Source organism: Musa acuminata, chromosome BXJ1-2 (genome assembly GCF_036884655.1).
Source record: "Musa acuminata AAA Group cultivar baxijiao chromosome BXJ1-2, Cavendish_Baxijiao_AAA, whole genome shotgun sequence".
Taxonomy (NCBI): domain Eukaryota; kingdom Viridiplantae; phylum Streptophyta; class Magnoliopsida; order Zingiberales; family Musaceae; genus Musa; species Musa acuminata.
In genome coordinates, this window is record NC_088328.1 from 22,529,796 (window position 1) to 22,547,309 (window position 17,514).

The 17,514-nt window shown below is 45.0% G+C and overlaps 3 protein-coding genes across 6 annotated transcripts; 1 reads left to right on the forward strand and 2 right to left on the reverse strand.

The window, feature by feature from the left end:
• Window positions 1-209: 209 nt before the first annotated feature.
• LOC135598832 (probable serine/threonine-protein kinase WNK11) lies at window positions 210-2,388 on the reverse strand. 4 transcript variants are annotated; one of them, XM_065093221.1, is made up of 3 exons: window positions 2,233-2,388; window positions 1,315-1,789; window positions 210-876 (listed from the first exon to the last, which is right to left on the reverse strand). In XM_065093221.1, exons 2-3 carry the CDS (start codon window positions 1,765-1,767, stop codon window positions 319-321), a joined length of 1,011 nt encoding a protein of 336 aa, XP_064949293.1. In that variant the 5' UTR covers window positions 1,768-1,789; window positions 2,233-2,388; the 3' UTR covers window positions 210-318. The 4 variants fall into 4 exon arrangements, with proteins under 4 accessions (XP_064949293.1, XP_064949296.1, XP_064949276.1 ...); XM_065093224.1 differs by having other exon boundaries at window positions 1,315-1,807; window positions 2,233-2,381; XM_065093204.1 differs by having other exon boundaries at window positions 1,315-1,992; window positions 2,233-2,380.
• Window positions 2,389-8,674: 6,286 nt separating this feature from the next.
• Window positions 8,675-13,509, forward strand: LOC135598843 (uncharacterized). Its single transcript, XM_065093235.1, has one exon. It carries the CDS (start codon window positions 8,685-8,687, stop codon window positions 13,359-13,361), a length of 4,677 nt encoding a protein of 1,558 aa, XP_064949307.1. The 5' UTR covers window positions 8,675-8,684; the 3' UTR covers window positions 13,362-13,509.
• Window positions 13,510-14,862: 1,353 nt separating this feature from the next.
• LOC103976182 (probable serine/threonine-protein kinase WNK11) lies at window positions 14,863-17,049 on the reverse strand. The gene is made up of 3 exons (XM_009391394.3): window positions 16,919-17,049; window positions 16,001-16,726; window positions 14,863-15,541 (listed from the first exon to the last, which is right to left on the reverse strand). The coding sequence occupies exons 2-3, from the start codon at window positions 16,505-16,507 to the stop codon at window positions 15,044-15,046; spliced, it is 1,005 nt and encodes a 334-aa protein (XP_009389669.2). The 5' UTR covers window positions 16,508-16,726; window positions 16,919-17,049; the 3' UTR covers window positions 14,863-15,043.
• Between the last annotated feature and the right edge of the window lie 465 nt (window positions 17,050-17,514).

Below are 17,514 nucleotides of genomic sequence, written 5' to 3' on the forward strand. Positions count from 1 at the left end.
TATCTCGACAGTGCATGAGTGCGTACTTCTACATGAGGCTCTTTATATCTATTCCCAACATCGTTGTCGTTAAGTATTTAGTTTTTGTTGCAGTGAAATGTAAGAGTGAATAAGAAAAGAATCCAATGATTTGGTAAAAGAGTCCTCACTCTTAACAATCAGCAAGCACGGTTTTCATATTCTTTTTACCAGCAATAAAGAAGCAGACGAACTCAAATATTTAACATTTCTTAACCAAAGAAATCAACAAATGTAACCTCTGCCAAATCAATCTATTACCACGACTACTATGTATTAGAACGCACAAGTAAACTGCTGCTAATGTACACAAGAAAAGGGAATCAAATAGTCAGCGATCGAACCAGCTCCATTTATTGTCTCAACTAATCCGGAGGGAAGTATTGTCGGCACTGCTGGCCGCTGACGATGCAGGAGAGCGAGGCCTGCAAGAAGCGCCGACGGCCATGGCTGTGGCGGCAGAGGGGGCGGAGGCGGCGCAGAGCTGGGGCCATCTTCGTCGATTCCATGGAAGAATGGGTCATTGAGGAGCTCCGAGGCAGAAGGTCGAGCCCGCGGCCTGCCGAGGCACCGCCCGATGAAGGCCGTGATCTCGGGGTCCTTGACCTTCGCCATGGCTACCGGCCTCACCCCGGTCGTCACCTTCCGGTAGATCTTGGCGACGTTGTCGCACTCGCTGTAGGGGATCTCGCGGGTCACCATCTCCAGCACGCTAATTCCGAAAGAGTAGATGTCCACCTGCTCCGTGTACTCCTCCTCGTACAGCTCCGGCGCCATGAACTCCGGCGTCCCCAGTACGGAGTGAGCCGCGTGGCTCTTCTCCACGACTGCAGCTAGCCCTAAATCCCCAATCTTCACCTGTAACAATATTAAGATTAAAAAGTCGGCTTTTTCGGTGCGGCGAACTTAAATAGGAATTCTTTATAGAAACATATAATCCAAAAAAACAATTTTGAATTTCCTCAAACGGAGGATAAATAAAACAGTTGGAAATGTAAAGACTCGATCGTGTTCTATACCCAAAAAATTCATCTTCCTCTAACTACATCCGAAAAAGAAGCATACAGATGACACTGGATAAAACAAATTCCAACCTTTATGCCAAAGGGATAAAAACTATTGCGAATGTGGATAAGATAATGACGACACAGTAGTTTTTTCGAGAGATGATCGCGATGGAAAGGTAGGAAAAAAATCCTAAATTTACCAATTTAAATCAAGAAAATTTCAAGAAAAAACAAAATTCTGCACCACATCAGCAAACAATGGGGAAAGAGTGGGGGATTTGACGCGTACTTGGCCAACATTGCCATTAATGAAGACGTTGGAGCAATTGAGGTCGCGGTGATTGATGCAGGGCTCACGGTTGTGGAGGTACTCGAGGCCCAACAGTATCTGGCGTGACCACTTCTTGAGGGCCTTCATCGACACGTGGCGGTGCCGATTCCGGTACTCACGGAGACTGCCGGAGTTGCAGAACTCGGTGATGAAGTTGAGCGTGCTACCTCCGTCGTCGTCCGTCCACACGTCGTGGAGCGCGATGAGGTTGTCGTGCCGCAGCGACTGCAGCAGCCTCACTTCCGCGAAGATCCGGTCCTGCATCTGCTGGTCATGAACGAAGCTACGAAGACGGACCTGGTTCCACGCCACCTCGATCCCCTCGTCCTGATCGAACCCCCGGTAGACCCGCTTCACGGCGCCGGTCCCGAGCAGGTCGTCGTACCGCCCGTATCGTCCCGTCGGGTCCATCTCCACGAACGGCTCCGCATCCCTGGCCGCCGGATCAGGTCTCACGAACGGCATCCCGATCAAAAAAAGAGAACCCCTAACTTTACACTCTTCTTTCACGCCTCCCAACCGTTCGACCAAAAAGCCCGAACGCGATGGGGATCCCACGAAGAGATCGGACAGAGTCCTTCGATCAGATGAAAACCACGACGAAACAGATCACGAGGAAATACGAGGTTCTTGATTCTTTGAGGTATTGATTAGTCGAAGCCATCGAAGATTCAATCAGCAGAGATACAAAAACACATGAAGAACCCCAAACAAAGAAAGAAAAGATCAATAGAAAGAACAAGATCACAGCTTAGGAACAGAATCCCCATGGCGATGGGGAACTGCTTCGAGAAGCAAAAGCCCCGCATAATCTTGACATGAAACGGAAAGAACAGGGAAAATTAAAGCACCAAAGGGAGCGGCCGGGATCGGTACCTTAGGACTATAATCTAGAGCAGAGCGGGGCGGCGGAGAAATCAAGACGAGGGAGGAAGCGGCTCGCGGTGGAATCCTGGCAGAGGCGGTGCGGAGAGCGTTCCACCTGGGGATGCGGGAGAGGTAGAGCGCAGCCGATTGCTTATTTACGGGCGGGCGGTAGGGAGCCCCACGGCAGCCGGTTCACCCGCATCAAATCACGAAGACGTCTTCCATGCGTATTCGGTCTCGTTTCCAATTCCACTTACAGCCATCCACCTCACGCCTTGATACTGACAATCGCAAAACCGACTCTTAAAGAATGACGTGTATTTATTACTTCCGTTACTTGGTGTCTATCAAAACTTCTGCCCTTGCACGGGATCCAAACCCAGTTCTTTCACTTGAACTTGATCGAGTCGTTGAAAGGATAGCTTACGAGTAATACTTCCCTTACCTTGCTCTAACGTACCCAAACCTACATGCCTTGGATTGTCAACGATTACGTGGGAGGCTCTGTGGGGCCCATGTGTCGTTGAGGCGTCAGAAATCAGGTGACTACGTGGAACGGCGACGAACTAGTAAGAAAAGTAATATGGGAATAATAAAGGATACGTGGATGAGGTTGCTATTATTAATGGATAAAGACTATGGATTTTTAGATAAATGTTATTACATTATCTTTGAATAACTTATTATAATTCATAATACTGATAGATAAAAGTTGCAACTTTAGGTTTGGGGATGATTAATTGGCTAGAACACAAAAGAAAGTAGATAAAGCCAGAATCGCAGATCCGATGAAAGGGTGAGTAAAAGCAGCAACTTCTCTAAATTAGATGATTAAGGCGCTTAATCCACCACCACAACCTTTCGTTGATTAATTTTGATGACATGATACCTTACAAATATTGGATGATTTCTTCCATTTATTTATTTATTTGATTAATCTTGATATGCTAGGATTTTCTCTTATTAATTATTCTTTTTTCTTCTTATACATAAGTCTATAAAGGAGGTCATAACATTATAACGAGTCGAATGAGTTTGATATATATTTTTTTTCCGACATAGTGTGAATGGTGGGAAGCTATTTTTTTTTTTTTCCTGAGCCTACAATAAGTCTCAAAAATTATCTTCTTCTTTTTCTAAAAATATTTTCATTATAATCTTTCTCTTCGTCTCTTACTATTTCTCTTTTATAAAAAAAATATTTCACTATTATAAGTTATAGGTCATATCTTATCAACCCCTCATGCTACTATTCATAGGAAGGAATTTCTTAGTTATTATCTTGGGACATTTTCTTAGACTCAAACTTGCAATACAACGCATACACGATTTCGTACTCTACTTTTATTTTTATATCTTATATTTAAAAATATAATCTTATTTATTTCTTAATTAAATATAGTCAAGTATTAGTTTATGTTTCAAAAATACATTTTTAGAAATGAGAGGGAAAAATCAAAATTTTCATTACTCTTGTCATTATTACCTTTTTTTCTTAATGTTTTGGCATTTACAATGTCTTATTCGAAATTCAATCTTTTGATTTCTTCCTTGTTTTGCATTGGGACATCCAACGTGACTTTATATTTGAAAATTACTATTTTTAATTTTTGATCAATTCCAATCCAATATTTGTTTATGTTCCAACAATGAAGGACAAAATGTTGTATAGCCAATTTTATATCTACTAAGGTTGTAGCTCTCTTTTTAAATTAATTGCATCATAATGTATGATTGATCAATTGATTCATGGTGATTATCATTAAATTAAACATATATAATTGGATTAGCTTACGATGAGTACGTGCATCATTTTATAATTTTTGATGCTAATCCATTGCTAATGGTTGATCTTTTCTAATTTGCTACGATGTTTGCACACCACACTAACATAATATTTTGTGCATTTTACCTGAAAATAAAAATTATTACTACTGATAAAAATATTATTTCCATTGAACTCCTGCCGATAAAAAAAACCCTAAAAATTTATTTGTATAGTATTTGGTAATAATCAAAATTTTACCAAAGTAATTTCCGTTTAGAAATCATCAAAAAAACTAAAATCCAAGATGTATTTTTTGGTTGAATTTTTCTATACAAAATTGGTTATTTAATTAATTTCATATTTTAAATTTCATAATTTGAAGATTTTAGAATTACCAATTTGGAAATATTCCATTTTTAGAAAACTTCAAATTCCAAAATTGTAACAAAGACCTTTCTACAATTTCATTCCTTATCAAAATTTGATTATGAAATCATTTTGTATTTTTCTTTTAAGGTATATTAAAAATTAATTACTAAATTTATTATAAGAAATCTATGTTAAAGAAGCAAACTTATTCTCAAATTAGGTAAATCTATTTCTGAAAAATGGATTATTTAACATATCACTAGAAATAACTTAACAATATCAATTATATACTAATAGAATAGTATAATTTAGATAGCATTAGATAAGAATATTCAGTAGAAAGCCTTTGGGTATGAAATCATCCAGCCAGGATCATATATTCATCTGTCTTGATTCATCATAGTATTCACAAACAATATCAAAGGAGTAACAATCATCAAGAAAACATTATATACAGCTACTGCTAAGCATTTGAAGAACATGAGCTCAAGAACATGAGCACTGCTAATAAGGCATGCATGCTATCAGACATCTACAACCCTGCTCATGTTCTTGAAGGCCTCGATCGATCTTATCTTCGTTTGTGCCATTTGAAGATGTAGAATCCCATAGTGAAGCCTCCTATCGTTGCCGATGAGACTATCGTCGAGGTGAGGCCCTTGTTGGAGTCGTTTCATCTGCCATGGTCGATGAAGCACGGTGAGAGGATTTGGAAGGCTCCTACTATGGTGCAGGGAATGGATACTCCCTCGTCAACCTCGATCGGTTCCCGTACTCGCAAGCAAGAACTACGTCGTGCAGCTATGGCCCAACATCACGATACTAGCCTTTCAAATCTTCTCATCGTCCTTCACCGACCATGGCAGATGTTTGGACTCCGACAAGGGCCTCATCTTAGCCCTCTCAATTCTATATACAATCTCCTACGTGGTCTTCTCCCTCACCGGCAGCCTCATCAACATTGACAAGAGGCTTCATTATGGGGTCGTAACACCCAAGGGATTCTACATCTTGAATGGAACAAAACGAAGACCGGAGCGTGACCATCAAGAACATGAGCAGGTATCAGCTTTCGCGGTGCTCACATTCTTGAGAACAGCATTCTGTGACGTGAGGTTCCAGAAATGCTTCTTCACCAACACAAGGCCTAGAGCGAGGCAACTCCTGTTGAATCTTCCACGGGGCATGAGGATCTCGTTGGCTATAATCTCCATCATCTTTCCCACCTCTCGCAACGGGATCAGGTACTAATATGATGCGTTCACTTAGCAGTAGATTGTTCTATAGTCTGTTCTCGATTACATTCACTTGGCTGTAGGTCGTTCTATCATCTGTTCTTGATGACGGCTACTCCTTTTAGGTTGTTCGTGAATATGATGGTAATTCAAGACAAATGAATATATGATCCTTGGCAATAGGTTGATCTCACATCCAAGTTTCTCTTCTGAAAATATCTCTACTTTCAAACCTGCTTATATTGTACTTATACTATTCTATTAGTATATATTTGATCTTGTTAATTATTTCTAGTTATATGTTAACCACTCATTCTTATGGCCGAAGTCAGTATAGAAAATCCATTATGAATTCAAGAAAAAGTACATCAGAATGGAAAATTTTCACTTCAACTATATAAAGTGGATATGAAGTTTCCAGCTGACAACACATTTAGGCAAAACAGGGCACTTGCTGCAGAAAACTGAAGGCTAGAAGGCTAGACAGATGGTGGAAAGATCAACTTATCAGAGTTCAATCTACCATAATCAGAAGTAATTCTCCAATATTCCATGATATTTAGGAAAATTTTGATGCATATAGTGACACATTTTGCTACATGGTGTAATGCTCATCTCAAATGCATAAAGAAGCTAAGAGCTGTAAATAAGATATTCAACCTCTGTAAGATAGATACATCACAATAGAACTTCATGAAAAAGAACAAGGAATAATTGACATATTAAATTGGAGAATGAAGCAAAAATTCTCTGAAATATGTCGGGACCTAAGCTGTCGGTGTCATACTAAACAAAAAATTGGCCTGATAATTTCATATAAATATTTTTTCCTACTGTCTTACAAATATAATCCAGTATATAGCAAGTGTATTCACATAAGCTACTCGTAGTAATGTAGGACAGAAAAAATCGATACTGTCGTCGCATAGGCTGATGATGATGGTATTATATTTATTAAGCCGAGCTAAGGATGGGGCAAAGATAGGATCAATTTTCAAGTGATGAACTAGGATGCCATCCTTTGTTTAGGATGTGGCTGGATGAGGTGCTTGTGTTCATATAATGCCACTAATATGTTTTTGACTCTATTCAGCATTTAACAGAACTTAGAGAGCTTCCATGCTTGAAACTGCTCGGCTTTCCGAAACTGATGAGTATCAAACCTTATGTGCAGTTATCGTGTGCCGACGCATAACAATCAGTATCAGATTTCTTGATACTGACAATTACAGCATCAAAACTACTGATGAATAATCAGCAGTTTGATATGGCATTGCAATTTTTCTACCTTGCAGAATAGTTTGGCAAATTGAATTTAATCAGTCTCTAAGTTTCATTTGTTTAGCATTCATAGGTCAAAAATAAGAGTTAAATCTTAGTCTTGCTTCCATGTCAGGACATATTGCTCTCTGCCTACATCATAAAAGAATAATAGTAAATGATGTTAATTAGTCATTTGCTTTTTGTATCGTGAAAAGGTAATCAGATAATATGATGTTAATTGATTAATATCCAACTCAAGAGACTTGTAAGGAAACATATAAAAAGGTTGACTTCAGTTGCAACTACATCTAGTCCTATGTCTAAATCAAGGTTTTAACTTGGAGGGTGAAAATTCTGAATAAGGTTATCACAAGCATGAAGATGAATTTAAGCAAAGCTTCAAGGGAGAATTCAAGAGATGCATCCAAAATAGTGTTCTCCATTGTCAAGGGCAAACCCACCTAAGATGCATGTGGTAGATGGCTCCAGTTAGTGAGCACTGAAAAGAACATCACACTCTGACTTGAATCTGATTTCTTTCCACAAGCTTATCTGCTACAATGGTTGCTGTCAGGGCACTGTTCAACATAGGCACTCCAGCTAAAATGTGGGGGGGGGGGATGGGCTTCATCTTAGTTTTGTGCAGAGTGGGTGGGTGAAGCATGAATCAAGCAGAAAGGTAGGAGAATGATGTCCATTCGAAGAGGTGATTTAGGCCTTGTCGTATTCCAATATGGATGAGATCTTTTTGTGCCCGGAATGCTGTAATGCTTTACACATGAGTGAATGGCAGAGGTTGAATAATGGAGGTATCTGATAAAGAATGTCCACTGTCTTGCATGGAACTCATACTGGAAGCCATTCGATGAAGCCTGTTCACCTTCTACCAAGGACAACAAGGAGAAGCATGAAGGTGGCTGCTGACTTACCCCATTTTCATTTCCTCTATGCCACATCAGTTACATGGCAAAGGGGAGGTCTTATGACATGGCATGCTTCATATTTGCCTAAACACATGAGTTGAAGGTAGTGTCAAAGATAAACTGTCCATGTTTTCAGTAGTGCATATGCATCTCCAATTGGGTTTTTATGAGGAGATGGTGATTGAGAGTGTATGAATCTTGCACTCCCTATGGCTGTGTTTCTGAAGTAAGAAGTAGACCTTTCCTATCATGATAGATAAAACCTAATTGTTCTTAGATCATTCAAATCTAACATATGTCGACTTTATTTGTATCCCTCTTTGTAGCCCCAAACACATAATGAACAATCTGTTTCTAAGATATCCAACTGCTCAACTCCTAAATTGTTCTTGAGCATAAAGAACAAGAAAGGAAAAAGCTTGTGGTGGTTGTGTTGTCTGAGCTTCTACATGTGAGAGTATGGATGAAGATTCAGTGATCCAGCCCTGAGAACTAACTTACAGCATTAACTTCTGGTCATGGAAGTTTCAGCTATGAATATGAACTCAAAAAGGTTCTGCCAAAGCAAGTCGCTGCAGATGAAAGTGAGCCATGTCAACTCTTCCATCACTACTTTCACTAAGTGGCAAACTGCAGGCTGTCAAGTAGGGCAGGGAATCCATTTATGGAGGATAGAATTCAATGGGAGTCACTTGAGCTTTGGTCACAGATGGTGATTGGCAATAGCGCACAATTCTTGACGCAGCCTGCACCAGCCATCCCATGAGCACAAAATGATATAATCATTGATGTCCGCCTATATAAAGTCACAGCCGCACTACTCCATGCAGTGGCATCGAGAGCTCATTCATGGCCTCTTCCATGGAGGTGTGGCCGCGGCCACGGTGGTGGTCGCTCTGTCTTATGACTGCTGTGGTGGTTTGCTTCGTTGCTAGCACGGTTTCGGCAGTGGAGGTCGATCTTCCACCGTTTCGTTTTGGTGCTCCTCCCTACTCCGGGAGGCATCACCTTCCTCCTCCACCAAGACATCACTACAACTCTCCTCCGCCAATAAGATATTATCATTACAAGTCTCCTCCACCGAGAAGATACAAGCATAAGTCACCGCCACCGCCATCACCTCCTCATCTTCCATACCATCGCAAGTCTCCTCCGCCATCATCACCTCCTCATCACCCCTATCACCACAAGCCTCAGCCGCCACCATCACCATTGCGAAAACCACCATTCTACCATTACAAGTCACCTCCTCCACCAACTCCATCTCGTCATCCTCACCGTAGGTCACCACCAACTCCATCTCAACATCCTCGTCATAAATTACCTCCTCCATTGTCACACAAGTCGCCACCTTCATCTCAACCTCCTCGTCACAAGCCACCACCTCCTCCTCCCAAGTCACTACCTCTTCCACCATCAGTCATTTACAAGTCACCACCTCCTCCTCGCAAGTCATCACCTCCACCATTGCTCATTTACAAGTCACCACCTCCGCTATCTCAAGCTCCTCCTCACAAGTCACCACCGCATCCATCTCAAGCTCCTCCTCGCATGTCACCACCTCCTCCACCATCACTCGTTTACAAGTCATCACCTCCTCCGCCATTACTCATTTACAAGTCACCTCCTCCTCTATCTCGACCTCATTATAAGTCACCACCTCCTCCAATACCAACAATTCCTCCCCCGTCACCTCCATCCCCATCTTCCTCCTCATCTCCTCCCCATGTTTCTAACTCACCACCACCACCTTTCCTCTCTCCTCCTCCATCTTCAATTTACAAGTCACCACCTCCTCCTACACCACAAACTCCTCCCCAGTCACCTCCATCGCCATCTTCCTCCTCGTCTCCTCCCTATATTTCTAAGTCACCACCACCACATTCATCACCTCCACCACCTTCCCTCTCCCCTCCTATACCTCCTATTTACAAGTCACCACCTCCTTCTCCACAACCAACTCCTCCCTCATCACCTCCATCGCCATCTTCCCCCTCGTCTCCTCCCTATGTTTCTAAGTCACCACCACCACCTTCCCTCTACCCTCCTTCACCTTCAATTTATATGTCACCGCCTCCTCCTACACCACCGCCTCCATCGCCATCTTCCTCCTCATCTCCTCCCCATGTTTCTAAGTCACCACCACCATCTTCATCATCTCCACCACCTTCCTTCTCCCCTCTTCCACCTTTGATTTCCAAGTCACCACCTCCTCCTACACCAACAACTCCTCACCCATCACCTCCATCGCCATCTTCCTTCTCATCTCCTCCTCATATTTCTAAGTCACCACCACCATCTTCATCATCGCCACCACCATCCCTCTCCCCTCCTCCACCTTCTATTTCCAAGTCACCGCCTCCTCCTACACCAACAACTCCTCCCCCATCACCTCCATCGCCATCTTCCTCCTCATCTCCTCCTCATATTTCTAAGTCACCACCACCATCTTCATCATCGCCACCACCTTCCCTCTCCCCTCCTCCACCTTCTATTTCCAAGTCACCGCCTCCTCCTACACCACCAACTCCTCCCCCATCACCTCCATCGCCATCTTCCTCCTCGTCTCCCCATGTTTCTAAGTCACCACCACCACCACAATCCCTCTCTCCTCCATCTTCAATTTACAAGTCACCACCACCATCTTCATCATCGCCACCACCATCCCTCTCCCCTCCTCCACCTTCTATTTCCAAGTCACCGCCTCCTCCTACACCAACAACTCCTCCCCCATCACCTCCATCGCCATCTTCCTCCTCATCTCCTCCTCATATTTCTAAGTCACCACCACCATCTTCATCATCGCCACCACCTTCCCTCTCCCCTCCTCCACCTTCTATTTCCAAGTCACCGCCTCCTCCTACACCACCAACTCCTCCCCCATCACCTCCATCGCCATCTTCCTCCTCGTCTCCCCATGTTTCTAAGTCACCACCACCACCACAATCCCTCTCTCCTCCATCTTCAATTTACAAGTCACCACCTCCTCCTACACCACAAACTCCTCCCCCGTCACCTCCATCGCCATATTCCTCTTCGTCTCCACCCTATGTTTCCAAGTCACCACCACCACCTTCCCTCTCCCCTCCTATACCTTCTATTTACAAGTCACCACCTCCTCCTACACCAACAACTCCTCCCCCATCACCTCCATCGCCATCTTCCTCGTCTCCTCCCCATGTTTCTAAGTCACCACCACCACCAACTTCCCTCTGCCCTCCTTCACCTTCAATTTATATGTCACCACCTCCTCCTACACTATCAACTCCTCCCTCGTTACCTCCATCGCCATCTTCCTCCTCATCTCCTCCCCATATTTCTAAGTCACCCCCACCATCTTCATTATCTCCACCACCTTCCCTCTCCCCTCTTCCACCTTCTATTTCCAAGTCACCACCTCCTCCTACACCAACAACTCCTCGCCCGTCACCTCCATCGCCATCTTCCTCCTCATCTCCTCCTCATATTTCTAAGTCACCACCACCATCTTCATCATCTCCACCACTTACCCTCTCCCCTCCTCCACCTTCTATTTCCAAGTCACCACCTCCTCCTACACCAACAACTCCTCCCTCATCACCTTCATCGCCATCTTCCTCCTCGTCTCCTCCCCATGTTTCTAAGTCACCACCACCACCACCACCATCCCTCTCTCCTCCATCTTCAATTTACAAGTCACCACCTCCTCCTACACCACAAACTCCTCCCCCGTCACCTCAATCGCCATCTTCCTCTTCATCTCCTCCCTATGTTTCTAAGTCACCACCACCATCTTCATCATCTCCACCACCTTCCCTCTCCCCTCTTCCACCTTCGATTTCCAAGTCACCACCTCCTCCTACACCAACAACTCCTCGCCCGTCACCTCCATCGCCATCTTCCTCCTCATCTCCTCCTCATATTTCTAAGTCACCACCACCATCTTCATCATCTCCACCACCTTCCCTCTCCCCTCCACCACCTTCTATTTCCAAGTCACCACCTCCTCCTACACCAACAACTCCTCCCCCATCACCTCCATCGCCATCTTCCTCCTCGTCTCCTCCCCATATTTCCAAGTCACCACCACCACCACCATCCCTCTCTCCTCCATCTTTAATTTACAAGTCACCACCTCCTCCTACACCACAAACTCCTCCCCCGTCACCTCCATCGCCATCTTCCTCTTCATCTCCTCCCTATGTTTCTAAGTCACCACCACCATTTTTATCATCTCCACCACCTTCCCTCTCCCCTCCTCCACCTTCTATTTCCAAGTCACCACCTCCTCCTACACCAACAACTCCTCCCCCATCACCTTCATCGCCATCTTCCTCCTCGTCTCCTCCCCATGTTTCTAAGTCACCACCACCACCATCATCCCTCTCTCCTCCATCTTCAATTTACAAGTCACCACCTCCTCCTACACCACAAACTCCTCTCCCGTCACCTCCATCGCCATCTTCCTCTTCATCTCCTCCCTATGTTTCTAAGTCACCACCACCATCTTCATCATCTCCACCACCTTCCCTCTCCCCTCTTCCACCTTCGATTTCCAAGTCACCACCTCCTCCTACACCAACAACTCCTCGTCCGTCACCTCCATCGCCATCTTCCTTCTCATCTCCTCCTCATATTTCTAAGTCACCACCACCATCTTCATCATCTCCACCACCTTCCCTCTCCCCTCCACCACCTTCTATTTCCAAGTCACCACCTCCTCCTGCACCAACAACTCCTCCCCCATCACCTCCATCGCCATCTTCCTCCTCGTCTCCTCCCTATATTTCTAAGTCACCACCACCACCACCATCCCTCTCTCCTCCATCTTTAATTTACAAGTCACCACCTCCTCCTACTCCACAAACTCCTCCCCCATCACCTTCATCGCCATCTTCCTCTTGGTCTCCTCCCTATGTTTCTAAGTCACCACCACCACCTTCCCTCTCCCCTCCTATACCTTTTATTTACAAGTCACCACCTCCTCCAACACAACCAACTCCTCCCTCAACACCTCCATCACCATCTTCCTCCTCGTCTCCCCACATTTCTAATTCACCACCACCACCTTCATCAGCTCCACCACCTTCTCTCTCCCCTCCTCCTCTTATTTACAAGTCACCACCTCCTCCTGTACTAAGAACTCCCCCAACACCTCCATCGTCATCCTCGTCTCCTCCCCATATTTCTAAGTCACCACCACCATCTTCCATCTCCCCTCCTCCTCCTACACCACTAACTCCTCCCTCGTCACCTCCATCGCCATCTTCCTCCTCGTCTCCTCCCCATGTAGCTAAGTCATCACCACCATCTTCATCATCTCCACCACCTTCCCTCTCTCCTTCTTCGCCTTCTATTTATAAGTCACCACCTCCTCCTACAAAAATAACTCCTCCCCCATCACCTCAATCGTCATCCTCCTCCTCGTCTCCTCCTCATGTTTATAAGTCACCACCATCCACATCATCTCCACCTTCTATTTATAAGGCACCACCGCCTCCTTTATTATCTCCTCCCCCCTCTTTGTCATCTCCACCGCCACATTCAATATCACCTCCTACTTACATTTATAAGTCTCCTCCACCGCCATCTTCAATATAACCTTCTCCTTATATTTATATATCTCCACCATTATCTTTATCACCTCTTCCTCCTTATATTTACAAATCTCCACCATCACCACCTTCTCCCTCGTCTTTCCCTCCATATAATTACATGTCACCTCCACCACCTTCTCTTTCTCCTCCAACACTTTACAACTCTACATCTCCTCCCCCACCATCACGATCACCTCTTCCCCCTTACATTTATAAATCTCCACCAACTTTCTCCTCTCCTCCATCATCGTCTCTATTACCTTCTCCTCCTCCTTATGTCTATAAATCTCTATCACCACCTCCTTATATTTACAAACCTCCTCTATCACCATTTACATCACCTCCACCTCCTCTTTACTTGTCTCCACCACCATCATCTTTGTCACCACCATCCTCTTATCTTTATAAATCTCCACCACCACCTACACTCTCCTCTTCCCCTCCTTACATTTGTAAGTCTCCACCATCCTTATCTCCATTTCCTCCTTTCGTTTATAAATCTCCATTGCCACCAACACCATCATCTTCATCACCGCCTCCTCCTTGCATTTTAAAGTCACCATCATCCCCATCATCACCTTCTCTTTGTAAATCTCCACCACCACCTATCCCCTTCTCTCCACCTCCTTCCATTAACAAGTCTCCGCGACTACCAATATTATTATCTCCGCCACCTCCTTCTTCTTATGTCTATAAGTCCCCTCCACCACCATCCCCTTATATTTATAAATACCCACCACCAACACCACCTATCTCCTCCTCTTCCCCTCCTTCCATTTACAAATCTCCACCACCCTCCTCTCTATTTCCTCCAAATATTTATAAATCCCCACCACCACCACCACCTTCTTCATCATCTCCTCCTCCTCCATTATCTTCGACACCATCCCTTCCTCGTATTCATAGATATTTTCCACCATCAGTTTCATTACCCCCCTCTACCCCCTCCTCACTTTTACAAATCTCCTCTTCCTTAAATTTATAAACGTTCATCTTCATCTCCATCATTGCCACTCTCTTATGTCCATTAATCTCTTCTTCTCTTCTCTGGTCGTTGCCTCTCTCTTCTTCATCTCTTCTTCATCAATACCTCACCTTTACATTCGCAAGTTTCCACCGCAAGTTTCCACCGTCACAGTCTCTTATCACCTTCTCTTGATTACCATTGCAATTCCCCTTCGTTACCACCTTCCTACCGACACTAACTCCCTCCATTTTCTGTATCGGATTCGCCATCATATTCCTAGAACTCTCTACCACATTATCATAAAATTGGCTTACAAGTCAAAGCTTCACACTACTCCTATCTCGACAGTCCATGAGTGCGTACTTCTACATGAGGCTCTTTATATCTATTCCCAACATCGTTATGTCGTTAAGTGTTTAGTTTTTGTTGCAGTGAAATGTACGAGTGAATAAGAAAAGAATCCAATGATTTCTTAAAAGAGTCCTCACTCTTAACACTCAGCAAGCACGGTTTTCATATTCTTTTTACCAGCAATAAAGAAGCAGACGAACTCAAATATTTTAACATTTCTTAACCAAAGAAATCAACAAATGTAACCTCTGCCAAATCAATCTATTACCACGACTACTATGTATTAGAACGCACAAGTAAACTGCTGCTAATGTACACTAGAAAAGGGAATCAAATGGTCAGCGATCGAACCAGCTCCATTTATTGTCTCAACCAATCCGGGAGGGAAGTGATGTCGGCACTGCTGGCCGCTGACGATGTAGGAGAGCGAGGCCTGCAAGAAGCGCCGACGGCCATGGCTGCGGCGGCAGAGGGGGCGGAGGCGGCGCAGAGCTGGGGCCATCCTCGTCGATGCCATGGAAGAATGGGTCATTGAGGAGTTCCGAGGCGGAAGGTCGAACCCGTGGCCTGCCGAGGCACCGCTCGATGAAGGCCGTAACCTCCGGGTCCTTGACCTTCGCCATGGCTGCCGGCCTCACCCCGGTCGTCACCTTCCGGTAGATCTTGGCGACGTTGTCGCACTCGCTGTAGGGGATCTCGCGGGTCACCATCTCCAGCACGCTCATTCCGAAAGAGTAGATGTCCACCAGCTCCGTGTACTCCTCCTCGTACATCTCCGGCGCCATGAACTCCGGCGTCCCCAGTACGGAGTGAGCCGCGTGGCTCTTCTCCACGGCTGCAGCAAGCCCTAAATCCCCAATCTTCACCTGTAACAATATTAAGATAAAAAAAAGTCAGCTTTTTTCGGTGCGGCGAACTTAAAAGAGGAATTCTTTATAGAATCATATAATCCAAAAAACAAATCAAAAAACAATTTTGTATTTCCTCAAACGGAGGATAAATAAAACAGTTGGAAATGTAAAGACTCGATCGTGTTCTATACCCAAAAAATTCATCTTCCTCTAACCACATCCGAAAAAGAAGCAAACAGATGAACACCGGATAAAACAAATTCCTACCTTTATGCCAAAGGGATAAAAACTATTGCGAATGTGGATAAGATAACGACGATACAGTAGTTTTTTCGAGAGATGATCGCGATGGAAAGGTGGGAAAAAAAATCCTAAATTTACCAATTTAAATCAAGAAAATTTCAAGAGAAACAAAATTCTGTACCAATTCACCAAACAATGGGGAAAAAGTTAAGTGGGGGATTTGACGCGTACTTGGCCAACATTGCCATTAATGAAGACGTTGGAGCAATTGAGGTCGCGGTGAATGATGCAGGGCTCACGGTTGTGGAGGTACTCGAGGCCCAACAGTATCTGGCGTGACCACTTCTTGAGGGCCTTCAGCGACACGTGGCGGTGCCGATTCCGGTACTCACGGAGACTGCCGGAGTTGCAGAACTCGGTGATGAAGTTGAGCGTGCTGCGTCCGTCGTCGTCCGTCCACACGTCGTGGAGCGCGATGAGGTTGTCGTGCCGCAGCGACTGCAGCAGCCTCACTTCCGCGAAGATCCGGTCCTGCATCTGCTGGTCATGAACGAAGCTACGAAGACGGACCTGGTTCCACGCCACCTCGATCCCCTCCTCCTGATCGAACCCCCGGTAGACCCGCTTCACGGCGCCGGTCCCAAGCAGGTCGTCGTACCGCCCGTATCGTCCCGTGGGGTCCATCTCCACGAACGGCTCCGCATCCATGGCCGCCGGATCAGGTCTCACGAACGGCATCCCGATCAAAAAAAGAGAACCCTTGACTTTTCACTCTTCTTTCACGCCTCCCAGCCGTTCGACCAAAAAGCCCGAACGCGATGGGGATCCCAAGAAGAGATCGGACGGAGTCCTTCGATCAGATGAAAACCAGGACGAAACAGATCACGAGGAAATACGAGGTTCTTGATTCTTTGAGGTATTGATTAGTCGAAGCCATCGAAGATTCAATCAGCAGAGCTACAAAAACACATGAAGAACCCCAAACAAAGAAAGAACAGATCAATAGAAAGAACAAGATCACAGCTTAGGAACAGAATCCCCATGGCGATGGGGAACTGCTTCGAGAAGCAAAAGCCCCGCATAATCTTGACATGAAACGGAAAGAACAGGGAAAATTAAAGCACCAAAGGGAGCGGCCGGGATCGGTACCTTAGGACTATCATCTAGAGCAGAGCGGGGCGGCGGAGAAATCAAGACGAGGGAGGAAGCGGCTCGCGGTGGAATCCTCGCAGAGGCGGTGCGGAGAGCGTTCCACCTGGGGATGCGGGAGAGGTAGAGCGCAGCCGATTGCTTATATACGGGCGGGCGGTAGGGAGTCCCACGGCAGCCGGTTCACCCGCATCAAATCACGAAGACGTCTTCCATGCGTATTCGGTCTCGTTTCCAATTCCACTTACAGCCGTCCACCTCAAGCCTTGATACTGACAATCGCAAAACCGACTCTTAAAGAATGACGTGTATTTATTACTTCCGTTACTTGGTGTCTAACAAAACTTCTGCTCTTGCACGGGATCCAAACCCAGTTCTTTCACTTCAACTTGATCGAGTCGTTGAAAGGATATCTTCCTTTAATTACATTAACATTAATTTAGATATTGGCTTCGCATGAAGGAAGCACAACGTGGTGACACCATTGCTGCAAAGGGAAGCATTGACTTTTGACTCTGCCGGACAGTGGATGTCAAACAGATTGTTTTGTCTTAACTGGTCAAATATTTTATGAGGTGTATCAAAGTTCTTTTTTG